At 48.7% G+C, this 15423-nt stretch overlaps 1 protein-coding gene across 2 annotated transcripts in view; it reads right to left on the bottom strand.

Annotated features, from left to right (window-relative positions):
• Nucleotides 1-1428: 1428 nt before the first annotated feature.
• Nucleotides 1429-15423, bottom strand: part of ITFG2 (integrin alpha FG-GAP repeat containing 2) — a 17199-nt gene continuing 3204 nt past the window's right edge. The window contains exons 4-12 of one of the 2 annotated variants that reach the window (XM_083367695.1): nt 13841-14015; nt 12347-12486; nt 10051-10199; nt 9536-9630; nt 8258-8311; nt 7577-7668; nt 5933-6050; nt 3498-3671; nt 1429-2392 (exon numbers count right to left, since the gene is read on the bottom strand). In XM_083367695.1, coding sequence (XP_083223821.1) covers nt 2319-2392; nt 3498-3671; nt 5933-6050; nt 7577-7668; nt 8258-8311; nt 9536-9630; nt 10051-10199; nt 12347-12486; nt 13841-14015 — 1071 coding nt within the window. In that variant the 3' untranslated portion in view covers nt 1429-2318. Of the gene's footprint in view, nt 2393-3497; nt 3672-5932; nt 6051-7576; nt 8128-8257; nt 8312-9535; nt 9631-10050; nt 10200-12346; nt 12487-13840; nt 14016-15423 lie in introns of those variants that run through there. The other variant, XM_083367696.1, reaches the window with a different exon arrangement.

The raw sequence follows: 15423 nt of genomic DNA, 5'->3' as shown, positions 1-15423 counted from the left end.
TGGCAATCGAGCGTAGTTTAGTAACATTTGCCTTGCATCAGCGACAAGTACCGAAATGTCAACTCTGCTTTTTTCTTTTCTTTGCGGAGCTTGAAGGGGTTGCGACTAAACTCCCGTTTTGAGTAAAAGCTCTTCCTTCTGAGGAACAAGACTCTCGGGTTAACGCTCGCCGTGCAATCCCTCTGGAGAAACCCATAGCCTGAAAGGTCACACGTGCTGCCCCAGTTCCCCAAACCACATTATCCACGTTATCCTCAAGTGCTCAAGACGTCAAGTGGGGGGGGGGAGGGACCCTCTTCCTGGGGTGATCCCACGGCGGCCATGAAGGATCTACTTTCCCGTCACGGTTTCCGCAATTTCCTCTCCCTTGTTGGCACAGCGTCTTGTTTCTTTTGGGTTGCCAGCGCGAAGGATGTCGGATGACCTGATAGCAGTCTTCCGATATTTGAGGGGCTTCCACAAAAAAGAGGGGTGCGTGTGTCAGCTTATTTCCCAAAGCACCCGAAGGCCAGGCAAGGAACAATGGATGGAAACCGACCAAGGCGAGAAGCAACCTGGAATTAAGGAGAAACTTCCTAACCGTGAGGACAATCAACCAGTGGAACGGCTTTGCCTTCAGAAGTTGTGGGTGCTTTGTCACTGGAGGTTTTCGAGAAGAGACTGGACAGCCACTAGACAAGACTTGGTAGAGGGTCTCCTGCTTGAGTAGAGCGTTGGGCTAGATGACCTCCAAGGCTCCTTCCAACTTTTGTTATTCCGTATTCTGGGCACAAGTTATCAAAAACTGCAAGGAGCTGATCAGAGTGGCTGTTGCTACTATTGCGATTTAGGAAAATGGAACCCAGAGACCAACTGGCCGAGGATGGCCCCAAAGTGTGCAGATCCTCAGACCGCTTTCTCTCTCCCAAGAGTCCTGCTTCTCCATCAACCCAGTTTAGGGGCCTCCAGAGGTTCCCCCCCAAAGTAGATCCCGGGTGTCAGAGGCCCCATAAGGCTGCTGAAGCGCCTCCCGCCTTGGTTTTTCCTTGGGTGCCAAGCGTCTCCGGCTCTCTTACAGAATAACAAGAGTTGGAAGGGACCTTGTAGATCATCTAGTCCACCCCCCTCTTCAAGCAGGAGACCCTCTTACCATTTCTGTCAAGCGGCTGTTCCAGTCTCTTCTTGAACGCTTCCAGCGATGGAGCACTCACATCTGAAGGCATTGATTGTTCTCACTGTCAGAAAATTTCTCGTTTTCTAGGTTGACTCTTTCTTTGACCAGTCTCCACCTACTGTTCCTTGTTCGGCCTTTGGGAGCTTTGGAAAATAGCTTGTTTCACCCTCCTCTCTGTGGCAGCCCCGTCAAACATTGGAAGACTGCTGTTCCTTCTGGTACAGGAAGCAATATCTTGGAATAACGGAAATGTTACGAATTGAACGAGAAGGCTCTTGTCACAAGAGTTTTCTTTATTGAAGCTTTCCTTAAAAGCCAGTAACCCCAAGGGGAAGAAAGTGTAAGTCATAACAATACAAGGTTAATCCCAGCCATTCATTTACACATCTACACGGACACATCGGCATATTCAACCCTGCACTTTTCGAGGGGCAATTGAACTTTACCGTTGATGCGGCAGGCCATACACTTCTGAACCTTTTAGTCACTGAGGCTGCTTGCCATAAACCTCTATCGCAAGTTGCTCATTCCTGATTGTGCCCTGGCAGGACTGGAACACAGGGCATCGGCGCCAATGAGGAGAGTTGTGTTGTGATTCCTCGCCAGCCATTGGATCTGGCAGCTGAGTCTGAGGAATCAGATGAGGAAGAGGAGGGGCCTGGAGTGACATGAGAGTCAGAGGAAGGCTCTGAGGAGCTCCAAGACTTACAATCGGACGCGGAGCTCCAAGACTTACAATCGGACGCGGAGCCTGGCCCTCAGCCCGCGGAGGCTGAGACATGGCTGCGCTGGGAGCCTGAGTTGGACAGTGATGAAGCACAGCTGGGAAATATCCAGGATGCACGAAAGCGCTGGCAAGAGAAGCGAGTAGGACAGAGGAATGCAATGGGGCGGCTCCAAAGGGAAAGGAGAAGGCATTAGGAAAGCCACGCCTGGGCTAAATTATAAAAGGGGAGGTGTGGGAGGTGCTGGTTGCCAAAGGCCGCCGTTTGTGTTGAGGATCGAGTTTCCTGCCTGCTTGATTGGAACAGGAGTTTCTCCTTGTGAGCAAAACAAGGACTCACGTAGGCTGGGACAGAACAAGTCGGTCCGAACGAGCCTGGCGAAGCATATACCACGAGTGCTGCAGACGGAGCTTCTCGGGCTGTGAGAAGCCAGGCTGTGACTACTGAACTGCTTTCTTGGGAAAGTACAAGGTCTTGTGAATCAGGTCTTTGACAGCGGAAACGTCATCTTTAGCTACGAAAAAGAGGAAGATAAAATACTGTTACTTCATAGGAGCCCTGGGCACAAAACCTAGGAAAAGAGTAGGTAGTCCTCGGCTTAGAACAGTGACCGTTCGAAATTAACAACGGCACTGAAAATAGTGACTTGTGACCCGTTTCTCACACTGACGACCATTGCAGCATCCCCAGGGTCACGTGTGATCAAAATTCAGAGGCTCGGCAACTGGCGTGTACTTAGGACGGATGCAGTGCCCGGGCTGTCACGTGATCCCCTTTTGCGACCTGACAAGGGAAGCCAGATTCACTTAACGACCATGTTACTAACTGAACAACAGGGACAAGACTCACTTTACGCCTCTTCTCACTTAGCAACAGAAACGTTGGGCCTAACAGTGGTCGTAAGTGGAGAGCTACCTGGAGTATCGTACCATCTCTTTCCATAAAGAGGGAAGTTGGAACGGGTGGGATACGGTGGGGCGATTCGCCATTTACAGGCTCCTGGTGGCCTCAAGTGAACAAGATTCCCACGGATTTCTCCAGGATCTGGAAATCCATGCTCAGATCAATTCAGAAATCTTGCGGATCACCGTCCCATGAGGCCCACAAGTGTTTCTCATTGAAGAATAACAGAATCTTCCTACTGCATTAATCCACCGAAAGTGAACGAAGAGGGCTAGTGTCTTGACAGTCAGGGACAGTAACGTCTAAATAATGATGGTGACAGTCAAACTGAACTAAAGAAAAAAAAATAAAATTAAAAAAATAAATAAATTAAAAGGTCCCTTTCTCCATCACGAGTAACCCTGCCTCAGGAAGGTTGAAAAAGTTAATGAAAGTTGGAAGGGACCTTGGAGGTCATCTAGTCCAACCCCCTGCTCAGGCAGGAAACCCTATACCATTTCAGACTGCTTTAAGGGGAAGAAACGAAGAGCTGACGCCGCAGAGACCTTAAGGGTCCGAGAAAGCAGCATTCAAGGACGACGTTGATGCACACTCTTCAGTTAGAGCCGTGATGGCTGATGCTGTAATCCTTGGGCAGCCCTGATCCTAGTGGAATGATCCTACAACCTGGATATTTGGCTCAGTGAAACCCTGGCGGAAGCCACACAGGGACCTACCGACGTCCAGGCGCAGTAGCAGCTCTCTGCCTTCTGGATCATTCTGCAGCATCTTCAGCAAGTTGGTGGACTCCATCCTCTCTAACTGGATGTCCCAGTAGATGTAGATCTTCTGGTTGAAGCTGACGTAGACCAGGCAGGGGCTGTTATGGTCTCCTTTGCAAGAATAGAAGCCTGGAGAAGCGACACCAGGAGTGGTCAAGAACAAAAGCAAAGCGCACAGGACGGAGGAGGGCCAAGAATCAGGCCAAAAGTTCGGCGGTCGGGCCTGCCGAAAGCCCTAAGCGGCATTTCGAATCCCGAAATGTGAAATTTAACCTACAGAGGTGGGTGGTCCGGAGGAGCCCCTCGAAACACAAAGGTGCAGAAACGGAGAGCATTAGGGAAGAATCTGAGTGGAAAGATTCCCCCCCCCCCGCCGCTACTGGGAAAGAAATTTCTAGGGAGGGTGTGAATTTTTTAGGGAACGGCTTGTTTCGAGGGTGAATCTGCCTAGGAATTCGTGCTACACAAACCCTCAAGTCAGCTCGAGTAGAGCTGGGAGGGACCTTGGAGGTCTTCTAGTCCAGCCCTTTGCTCAGGCAGGAGACCCTGGTGCCATTTCAGATAGCCTCTTCTTAAAAGCCTCCAGTGATGGAGCACTCACAACTTCTGGCGGCAAGCGGTTCCACTGGTTAATTGTCCTCACTGTCAGGAAGTTTCTCCTTAACTCCAGGTTGCTTCTCTCCTTGGTTAGTTTCCATCCGTTGCTTCTTCTGCCTGCCTGCTGGGACGGTGCTTTGCAATGCACGCAAAGGCATACATACAAGGCACCTCTCCTTTAATCCTAAGGCAGCTTTGTTTTTTCAGGCTTACATCAAGGTCAATAAAATGACACCTACAGCTGTTGGACAGCAGAAGACAGGTCCACTCTGCATCCATCTGTGTGACAGGACAGCAGGCAACGAATGCAAGGAGGGAACGCTAGAAAGACTGGGAAACGGATGTCATCCTCAAGAACCCATGTTGTTCTGAGGGCTAGGAGAGAATTCCTCAGTTCCACCTCTTAAAACTTTTCTCCAAAAAAGACAAATGGAGTTGAGTAGAACATCTAACTCATGGAGGGAACGACTGTCTAGGTCAGGGCTGGGGAACCGTGCCTCCTTTATGACTCATGGACTTCAACTCCCAGAATTTCTGAGCCAGCATTGGGGGGGGGGGAAACTATGGCCCCTTCATGACTCATGGACTTCAATTCCCAGAATTCCTGAGCCAGCATGGGGGAACTATGGCCCCTTCATGACTTGGGGACTTCAACTCCCAGAATTCCTGAGCCAGCATGGGGGAAACTTTGGCCCCTTCATGATTTGTGGACTTCAACTCCCAGAATTCCTGAGCCAGCATTTTTTTTGGGGGGGGGGTGGAAACTATGGCCCCTTCGTGACTTGTGGATTTCAATTCCCAGAATTCCTGAGCCAGCATTGGCGGGGGGGGGGGGGAGAACTATGGCCCCTTCGTGACTTGTGGACTTCCAACTCCCAGAATTCCTGAGCCAGCATTTTGGGGGGGGGGGGAGAGAACTATGGCCCCTTCGTGACTTGTGGATTTCAATTCCCAGAATTCCTGGGAGTTGAAGTCCACAAATCATGAAGGGCCCATGGTTCTCCACCTCTGATCCAGGTACTGAAAGAGAGACCGGACAACTCCATCACAGAATCTTGCAGGTCTCACCTCAAATGTATGACCTCCGAGAAACACCACAAAAACAGATATAAAGCCAAAGGTTTGGAGAAGAGCTTGTGTTGTGCTGGTTATCGCAAAGGGGGAAGATAACTGCCCAGGTAACTAACCAGGGTGGGTTTGACACCTCAAGACAAAACTCGAACCGGTCACGTGGCACTCAATTTGCGCGCATTAAAGCATTAGAGAGGGGGCAAATGAGGGTTATCAATAATCATTCACGCCAAGCCAACCTGATCTCTCTGTGGCTCTCTCGTGTGACTAGTTAATTATGAGAACCTGGTGGACATAATTTAGACATCAATCAGGCATCATCCCCAAACTCTCATGGGACCTGTGCTACCCTTAGGTGGATTATAGCGACAGCTGAACAGCTGTATTCCAACATACACATCCGTGGTTTTGTGCCATGCTGCTGAGGGGGTGGCATCCCCAGGGCGGTCTGTTCTAGGCCTGGGCGACTCGACTTGGGAGGTGTGGTTACAAGAACGGGGCTGCTGTTGCGGAAAGACCGTTTTCCCACGGACTGGGGCGGGTGGGGGGGACGGCTGTGTGTGCAACCTTGCTTCCTGTGCATGCTCAGGCGGACGTTTCACTCACTCCTCTGCAGCTGCACGGACCGCTTCCTAACAGGCACGGGGATGGGGACCCGGGACTGGTCTGCAGGCCAGGGGTCGGGGACCTAGGAGTTAGTAAAGGACCAGGGAATCGCTCACCTGCGCAGAAGGCGCTCACGTTTTCGTCGACTTGAAACCTGGCCACGGTCCGGTTGTGATCAATGATGTACGTCTGTCCATCCCACGCGCAAGCAATCACCTCCTCGTAACCGTTACCCTGAAAAGGGTGGGGAAACTCTTAAAAGAAGGCTGTCGGAATGACAGCCATGCTCTGTCTCTCTCTGCCTACGGCACCCGAGTCGGAGAGTGCAACAAAAGCAGCGAAAGAATACAACAGGCTACAACAGCGGCAAGTTAAGATTGTCTGAGCTGTTAAAAGAGAGCAGGGCAGGACTATAATTTCCAAAAAGCGGGCGCCAGGCCAGGTGCAGGTGGGAAATGAATATAATCAGAGGGTCATCATCTTCGGCATCCTTTCTTCAAGGGGCACGCAGGCAGTCCTCAACCGCACCCCAAATTTATGTTGCTGAGTGAGGCGTTTGTTGGCTGAATTTGGCCCCCTTTCACGACTTTTCTCACCAGTCGTTAAGCAAATCATGGCGCTTGTTAGCCTAATAACAGGGCGGTTAAGTGAATCTGCCTTCCCCATTGCCTTGGCTGGTCAGGTGGTGGCAAAAAAAGGGGGATCCCAGGGGCACCGCAGCTGTCATAAGTAGGAGTCCGTGGCCAAGTGGCTGAATTTTGATCATGCGACCCTGGGGATGCCGCAACGGTCGTCAAGTGTGGAAAACGGTCACCGCTCCCCTTTTCTTTCAGTGACGTCGCCGCTTTGCAGTCACTAAGTGAACTGTTAAAAAGTCGAGGAATGACCGTGCAGAGGCGTACCTCAGGAAAAGGTTGCCCAGAACGTTTCTTCCCATCTCTCACTGAGAGATGCCTCTCACTGAGACTCCCTTCTGCGTCTGGATACATCTGTGTGCCCCAAGTGTAGTTAGCTAGGCGGAAACGTGCCGTGACATCCCAAAAGGTGGCTTTTTTTCCCAGGAGGCCATTGGACTTCCTTGTTTTTCTTTTGAAGACCTTTCGCTTCTCATCCAAGAAGCTTCTTCGGCCTCGGACTGGATGGTGGGGAAGGGAAGGATTTATACTCCTCGCAGAAAGCTGGTCATTTGCCTTTTCTTCGAGAGTCGTCGAGGCCATTTGAAAAGGCCTCTTCCTTCTTCCTCTTTTCTTTTCTTTCCCACCCAAGAAGCGACAAGATTCAGCAGCCCATCTGCCTTTAAATGCCCTCTCTTTCAAAGACGGCAAAGTCCACATTTTGGACAGAGAGGACCGCTGGTTCGAAAGAGGGGTCAACGAGGCCGTCTAGGTCAAAAATTAACAGCCCTCCCTCAACAGAGAGGGAGGGATAGGACATCATCCATCTCTAGTCTACCACACAGTCCCTTCAGTGGTTCCAAGGAGGCTCCATACCCATTTGCACCACTCAGGTGACTCTGAGGACACAGACAAACTTCCACGTGGCCTCAATGACTCTCTAAAAGGATGCAAATGACCAGCTCTCTGCAAGGAGTATAAATCTTTCCACTTCCTCACCATCCGGTCAGAGCTGAAGAAGCTTCTGGGATGAGGAGAGAAAGGTCTCCGGAGAAAAACAAGGAAGTCCAGTGGCCTCCTGAAAAAAAAACCACACCTCTGGGATAGCTATGACCTGAGTGACTGAGAATCTCCGTAGATATTTACCGTGACATCCAGTTTTTCAAGAGCAAAAAGTTGGTGGTCAACTTGCACCGACCACAGCAGTTTGTCGGCCCCCTCCATGAGCTTCAAGGTTCCTTGAAGAAAGGGAGGAAGGAAGGCTTAGTAGCAATCCAGATGTTCTCTTGAGGGCTCCTCTGGAGGAGGAGTGGGTCCAAGCAAGGCTGGCCCCAGGACCTTACAATTTTCAAACACTTTGTAGGTTGTTGCTATGGCAGTGCCAAGTGACAGTCTGAGGGAAGGGCATGTTATATCAAGGAATGCGAATTCAAGCCTTTTTCATTGTTCGGGACATTTTAGCTTCTTCAGGAGTCTCAAAACCTACAATGGGAGTTTGGCCTTACAACATGGGAATGGGGGCGGGGGGGGGGAAGGACAGAAAACAGAAGAACTCATGCGCGTGTTCAGCTTAGGCAAGTGAAGAGAAAAAAAATGGCCCTTATCTGCTCCGTTCGGGTACGCGCATGATTCGACCACGGTGGGTTGAGAACCTTCAGCAATAATCCCGTTTTTGCTTTCAGCTTTGGAAAAGTGTCCTTAGGGGGACAGTTTTGATTATAGGAGCAACTTGACTGCGATTGTGGTGACAGTCTGAAAAGCTTCTTAGATACAGCCCCGTCTCTCTCTTCCCGTGCCCATCCTCATTCCAAGAAAATCAAGACTTACCATCTAAAGTGCAGAGCGCAAACAGACCCAGGCCTTTGGGCTCCTTCGAACAACCTGCAGAGACAAAGTCCAAGAGGCTGGTTAGGAAAGCGCCCTTTGCTGACAGCTTATGCTTTGGAGACAAATTCCTTGTGTGTCCAATCACACTTGGCCAATAAAGAATATTCTTTTCTCTTTTGTTCTCTTCCCTTCTCTTATATTCTATCTCATTCCATATCTATTCTATTCTATTTCAATATATTCTATTCTGTTCCATTCCATATTTTCTATTCTATTGTATTCTAAATTCTATTCTATATCCTATCCTATATTCCAATAACTATTCTATTCTATTCTGTTCCGTTCCATTCATTATTCTATTCTATTCTATATTTCTCCATTCTGTTCTACTCTACTCTACTCCATTCCATTTATTATTCTATTCTATTCTATTCTATTCTATTCTATTCTATTCTATTCTATTCTATTCTATTCTTCATTCCTATATTCTATTCTATTCTCTATCCTGTCCTATATTACAATAAATTCTATTCTATTCTATTCTGTTCCGTTCCATTCATTATTCTATTCTATATTTCTCCATTCTGTTCTATTCTACTCTACTCCATTCCATTTATTATTCTATTCTATTCTATTCTATTCTATTCCTATTCTATTCTTCATTCCTATATTCTATTGTATTCTATTCTCTATCCTATCCTATATTACAATAAATTCTATTCTATTCTGTTCTGTTCCGTTCCATTCATTATTCTATTCTATATTTCTCCATTCTGTTCTATTCTACTCTACTCCATTCCACTATTCTATTCTATTCTATTCTATTCTATTCTATTCTATTCTATTCTATTCTATTCTATTCTATTCTATTCTATTCTATTCTATTCTATTCTTCATTCCTATATTCTATTCTATTCTCTATCCTATCCTATATTTCAATAAATTCTATTCTATTCTATTCTATTCTATTCTATTCTATTCTATTCTATTCTATTCTATTCTATTCTATTCTATTCTATTCTATTCTATTCTATTCTATTCTTTCGAATTCTAATTCTAATTCTAATTCTATTCTATGCTCAAAGGGCAAGTCAATGACAGCTGGCTGGAGAATTCTGGCAGTTGAAGTCCACGGACCCTAAAGTTGCTAATTTTGGAGACACCCTGGTCCAAGCCACGGTGTGATGAAGCTTGCACGTTTCATTTCTGTGGAAATCCAGTATATTTTTCTAATTATCCTTATTTTTTGCCACGACTCGCACGTGGCATGCCGCTTACCTCTGCCAATGGTTCCAATAAGATGAGTGGACACATTCTTGTTGTGAATTCTGCCCGATGTTTGGTGAACAACCACATCCCGGATGGGGCCTTCCCTAAAGAGGGGTCAAGACATGCGGAACGTTTAACGTGGGATTCTCTTGTAGTTTGGGGGTCCTGGTGGAAAGAGAAGCGCGGCTATTTAGATCCGAAGCTGAAAAGAAGCTTCGGTGTGTGTGTGTGTGTGTGTGTTTGGAGGGACAGACATCCTCCCCAGGGCGGCTGGCACCTCCTTAAAGAAGCCGTGCATTTTCCTGGTTTGAAACGGGATCGGCGCTTCAGTTACGGGGGCGCCGGCAGGAGGGAACGAGTTCCGATTTGGGGGGGTGAGAATAAAAACGCAGGTCGTGAGAAACCACACTGCAGTTTCCCGTGCCTGGGGAGACCGAAGAGATGGCGGGCCGCACGAACACCGCAAGGGGTCAACAGCTGGACACCCCTGGAGGTTATTCCGCTGGAGTTCTGGGTCTCCTCACCTGCTCGACGCAGAAGCGTCCAAGGCCTCTGGGGGAGGCCGCTGCTCTTGTCTCCAAGTGCAGAGTAAGACCGCATAACCGCAGCCTGGCTGGGACACCATCATCTTGGGAGAGCCGTCGGCATCGGGGTTCACCGAGAGGCTGTCCACCTGTCCTCAACCAGGAGGAGAATAATCGAGGCTCGTCACCTCAGAGGACGTGCAGTGCGACTATGGCCGCCATTGCTGTCCCATGCTCTGCATTTTAGATCCCCCCTCCCTCCCCTGCTTCGCTTCCTTCCTTCCTGCCCTCTCCTTCCTTCCTCCTTCCCTTTCTTCCTCTTTTCCTTCCCTCCTCCTTTGCTTGCTTCCTTCCCTTTCCTTCCTTCCTCCTTCCCTTTCTTCCTCCTTCCCTTTCTTCTTCTTCCCCTCCTCCTTTGCTTCCTTCCTTCCTCCTTCCCTTTTTCCTTTCTTCCTTCTTCCCTTCCTCCTTTGCTTGCTTCCTTCCCTTTCCTTCCTTCCTCCTTCCCTTTTTCCTTTCTTCCTTCTTCCCTTCCTCCTTTGCTTGCTTCCTTCCCTTTCCTTCCTTCCTCCTTCCCTTTTTCTTCTTCCTCCTTCCCTTTCTTCTTCTTCCCCTCCTCCTTTGCTTGCTTCCCTTTCCTTCCTTCCTTCTTCCCTTTTTCCTTTCTTCCTTCTTCCCTTCCTCCTTTGCTTGCTTCCTTCCCTTTCCTTCCTTCCTTCTTCCCTTTTTCCTTTCTTCCTTCTTCCCTTCCTCCTTTGCTTGCTTCCTTCCCTTTCCTTCCTTCCTCCTTCCCTTTTTCTTCTTCCTCCTTCCCTTTCTTCTTCTTCCCCTCCTCCTTTGCTTGCTTCCCTTTCCTTCCTTCCTTCTTCCCTTTTTCCTTTCTTCCTTCTTCCCTTCCTCCTTTGCTTGCTTCCTTCCCTTTTTCCTTTCTTCCTCCTTCCTTCTCCTTCTCCCCCTTTGCTTGCTTTCTTCCCTTTCCTTTCTTCCTCCTTCCCTTCCTTCCCTTTCCTTCCCCTCCTCCTTTGCTTGCTTCCTTCTCTTTCCCTTCCTTCCCTTCCCTCCTCCCTCCATCATTCTTTGCTTCCTTCCTTCCCTTCCTTGCTTCCTTCCTCCTTCCCTTTTTTCTTCCTTGCTTCCTCTTTTCCTCCCCTCCTCCCTCCCCTCATTCTTTGCTTCCTTCCCTCCTCCATCCCTCTCCTCCCCTTCCTTCCTCCCTCCCTCTTTTCCCTCCCTCCCTTCTCCTTATGCACCATTTAAGCCACCCTCATTTCTGGATGGCTCTAGGCCTTTCACATCAGTTGCCACAGAAAAGAGGGGTGGGGGTTCCACCTCTTCTCCAAAGCCCCTGAAGGCAGGACAAGGAACGACGGATGGAAACTCATCAAGGAGAGAAGCAACCTGGAACTCAGGAGAAACTTCCTGACAGCGAGGACAATTAACAGCTCGCCACCAGAAGTCGTGGGCGCTCCATCCCTGGAGGTTTTTAAGACGAGACTGGACAGCCACCGGTCTGAGATGGCATAAGGTTCTCCTGATTGAGCAGGGGGTTGGACTAGAAGACCTCCAAGGTCCCTCCCAGCTCTATTCTGAATCGAATCGCAGGGCAAAGAGTCTTTATACCTCCTCTTGTTTTCCTCCCGGTCTTGGGAGGTTCTTTCGGTGATGGAATTACAGATCGAAAGTGACAGAAGTTGAAGTAAAGAAGGTGTCAGAATCCATTTATATCACATTCATAAATGTATGTTTAAAACATTATCCCCCCCACCCTGGATTCTGCCATCTCCCGAGGAAGGAGGAGCGGATGTGGATTCAGCCTGCCTTAGGTTATTTCAAAGACCAAGGGAACTCTTTTGAACTGGGGGAACAAAATGGAGGGTTAGGGAAGGAGGCATCTGGCCTGTGTCTCCATTTGAATCTGTAGAGGAAGAAGGCAATAACCGTAAAGATCCGAAGTTCCCTTTTTCCCACGAAAGGGATGACACGAAGTAAAATGATGGGGGGCTGATCAAATGGAGTTGAGGGAAGGGGGGGTTGAACCGGGAACCCTTTATAAAGTTTCAATTTGTAAAACAATACTAAGTCCTGTCTTGTATTTCCACAACCAAGCATGTCCTAGTAAAAATTCCCTTTTGGACTAGAACTGACTCCGAGAGTTTTTGTTTTCCTAAGACGTGGATTGGGGTGGGTCCTGACAGAAGGCAACAGCTGCAAGGCTAAGTATGGCGCCCCTGTCCCATTCCCCCGGCTTCACTGATTTATGGAACTTCTATGCCGTCGTGCTGCCCTCGTGTCCCACCTGTCCTTCCAGCAGCCATTTTTTCAGCAGCACCAGCTGTCCAGAGAGGTGGTCAGAAGCCTCGGACGAGTCCTCCCAGCGAAAGGCTCGCACCACCCGGTCAGTGTAGCCTATCACCAACTCATTTTTCCCATCTCCATCTGCGGAGAACGCAAAGCAGGTCTGTGTTTTGTACGGCGGAAGAACCAACTGCAGAAAATCAAGAAGGAACACCAAACACCTTCCTCCAAGAACCCATTCTTTTTTAAATCGATGGCCTAAGACAGGGGTCCCCAACTGCCCCCCCTGGGTCCGTGGACCGGCACCGGTCTGCGGCATGCCGACAACCAGTCCGCAACAAACAAGCAAAGCCCCATCCGCGAGATGCAGGCAGCACACGAAACCGCGCACCCTGCGGTCTGCGGAAAAAATCTCTCTCCACGGAACCGGCGATCCCTGGTGTGGCCAAAAGGTCGGGGGTGACCTTTGGCCTATTTGTTTCCAAAATCTTCCTATAAGGCAGAATGGGAAAAAAAATAAAGCTCTTTCTTGCAGGAAAAAGGAAAATGATTTCTGAAGCCGATGTGCTCAATTTTATTCCAAAGGTTCAAAACTGATTCCGAAGGCAATTGAGCGAACTATGCCTGTATTTCTTTAAAACTCCACCAAGATAAGCCTTGGTGGAGCAGTGGGCTAATGCCTCCTTAAGTAACCCCAGCTGCCTGCAATTAGTGCAGGTTCGAGTCCCACCAGGCTCAAGGTTGACTCAGCCTTCCATCCTTCCGCGGTAGGTAAAATGAGGACCCAGATTGTTGGGGGCAATAAGCTGACTTTGTAATAATGCCGCTTGGGGGGGGGCCTAATAAGCCCTAATAAGCAGGCATATACATAGAATGAAGGCTATTGCTCAAACACAAGTCCCGGGAGCCGGAGCCGGCCCGCGAAGTGGTTTCATGTGGCCCGCGAAGCCATCCTGGAAACAGTGAGGGAACGGCCCCCACTGCCTTGGTCCTGGCCCAGAGACCCTCCTTCCACCAGAGACCCTCAGATCTGTCCCACTCCTGCCCAGGCCCCCATAGGCACCCTTGATGCGAACGATGTAGAGTTGGCCACGCCCAACCAGTAGGCCATACGCACTCTAGCCACGCCCACCCTGGCCATACCCACCCGGCCCCCTGAGGGCAACCGCAATGCTGATGTGGCCCTCAATGAAATTGAGTTTGACACCCCTGGCTAAGCACATTGATTTGTGCTTTAGATTGTAAGCCGCCCTGAGTCTTTGGAGAAGGGCGGGATATAAATGGGATTTTAAAAAAAAAACTCAATTAAAAGCCACACCGCTAAACTGTAATTCGTAAGCTTTGTTCTACTGGTCAAGGGTTTAGCATCCTTTTTTTTCCTCCTCCTCGTTCTGTTTTGACTTATCCTCACGAACCTGCGCAACCTCTCCCACAGGCCTATGGCTGATCCTTAACTTTCGAAAGCTGCTCCTGTTCAAAGGGAGCGTCCACGTACCGATGTCGCTAATCAGCATAACTTTGGTGTTGGCTGGGATGTGCTGCTTAAATGCCAGCTTTGGGTCGTCTGAGGTCAGGAGCTCGTGGTGGCCCAGAGCGTCCCCGTGCTTGGAGGGCGGGGTGACGTCAAAGAGGTGAAACCAGCCTTCCGCGCTCACCGCCACCACCAAGTTCTGGCAAAGAAAAGTCTGAATAAGTGAAGGGGTAGCCAGCGGCATTCAGCGTTGGTTGAGTAAGTGGAGTTTTTCTCCCAAAGGCCCTTTTTTCAAGAGGCAACTCTTCTCTCTCTCTCTCTCTCTCTCTCTCCTATCCTTCCCCTTCTTTCCCTCCCATCTTCCTCCTCCTCTTCCTCTCTCATCCTTCTCCCAAAGGGGCTTTTTCAAGAGGCAACTGAACTTTCTTGTTTTTCCTTTGAAGATGTTTCACTTCTCATCCAGGAAGCTTCTTCAGCTCTGACTGGATGGGGAGGAAATGGAAAGATTTATACTCCTTGCAGAGAGCTGGTCATTTGCATCCTTTGAGAGGGTCGTTGAGGCCATTTGAAAAGGCCTCCTCCTCTTCCTTCCTCTTTCCCTTATCCTTCACCTCCTCTTCCTTTTTCTACCCCCTTCCTCTTGCTCTTCTTCTTCCTTTTTTTCTCACTCTCTCTGTCTTCTTCCTTCCTTTCATCGCATCTTAATCCTCCTCTTTCCCTTTCATCCTTCTCCCAAAGAAGCTTTTTCAGGAGGCAACTGGACTTCCTTGTTTTTCTTTGAAGACATTTCACTTCTCATCCCAGAAACTTCTTCGGCTCTGATTGGATGGCGGGGAATGGGAGGATTTATACTCCTTGCAGACAGTTGGTCGTTTGCATCCTTTTAGAGTCCTTGAGGCCACCTGGAGGTTTGTCTGTGTCCTCAGGGTCCAAGTGACCTCAACGACTCTAAAAAAAATGTAAATGATTAGCCGTCTGCAAGGAGTATAAATCCTTCCATTCCCCACCATTCAGGCAGAGCTGAAGAAGCTTCTGGGATGAGAAGCCAAAAGTCTTCAAAGAAAAACAAGAAACTCCAATTGCCTCCTGAAAAAGCATCTTTGGGATCCAGCGTGCTGCATTTTACTAAAGAAGACTTAAACCCAGAGTTGGCTAAACTGACTGCTTCGATTAAGGGAAACACACACACACACACAATTACTTTCGTTTCTACTTGGAAACCGCTTCTGGGCTTTGTGCTCGAGGTAGGTGAAAAATATGAAACTTTTGATTTTGGGTTTTACCGATTGGATCGTTTTTTTTTTGTTATAGAAATGGCTAGTTTATACTATTACGTAAAAGCAAAAAGTTGAGTTCTGATGTTATTATCTTATTCAACCCACACCAAAGGGAGTCAGTCAGATACGTTCTCCCCCTTCCTTCTCCCTCCCTTATTTTTCTATTTTCTTTTGCATCTTTACATTTTATATTATAAACTAATAATAAAAAGGAAGTTATGCCAAGTTCTGCTTAGACGTCTGCATGGCCTGCTCTTAACCTAACACCAGAAACACCTCTGGAGATTATCTGATCTGCTTCCAAAGAAGCTAATCAGTCAAAATTAGCTT

The sequence above is a fragment of the Vipera ursinii genome (genome assembly GCF_947247035.1).
Source record: "Vipera ursinii genome assembly, chromosome: 7".
Lineage (NCBI taxonomy): Eukaryota > Metazoa > Chordata > Lepidosauria > Squamata > Viperidae > Vipera > Vipera ursinii.
The sequence above is the reverse complement of the archived record's forward strand: the minus strand, read 5'-3'. Positions and strand labels throughout refer to the sequence as shown.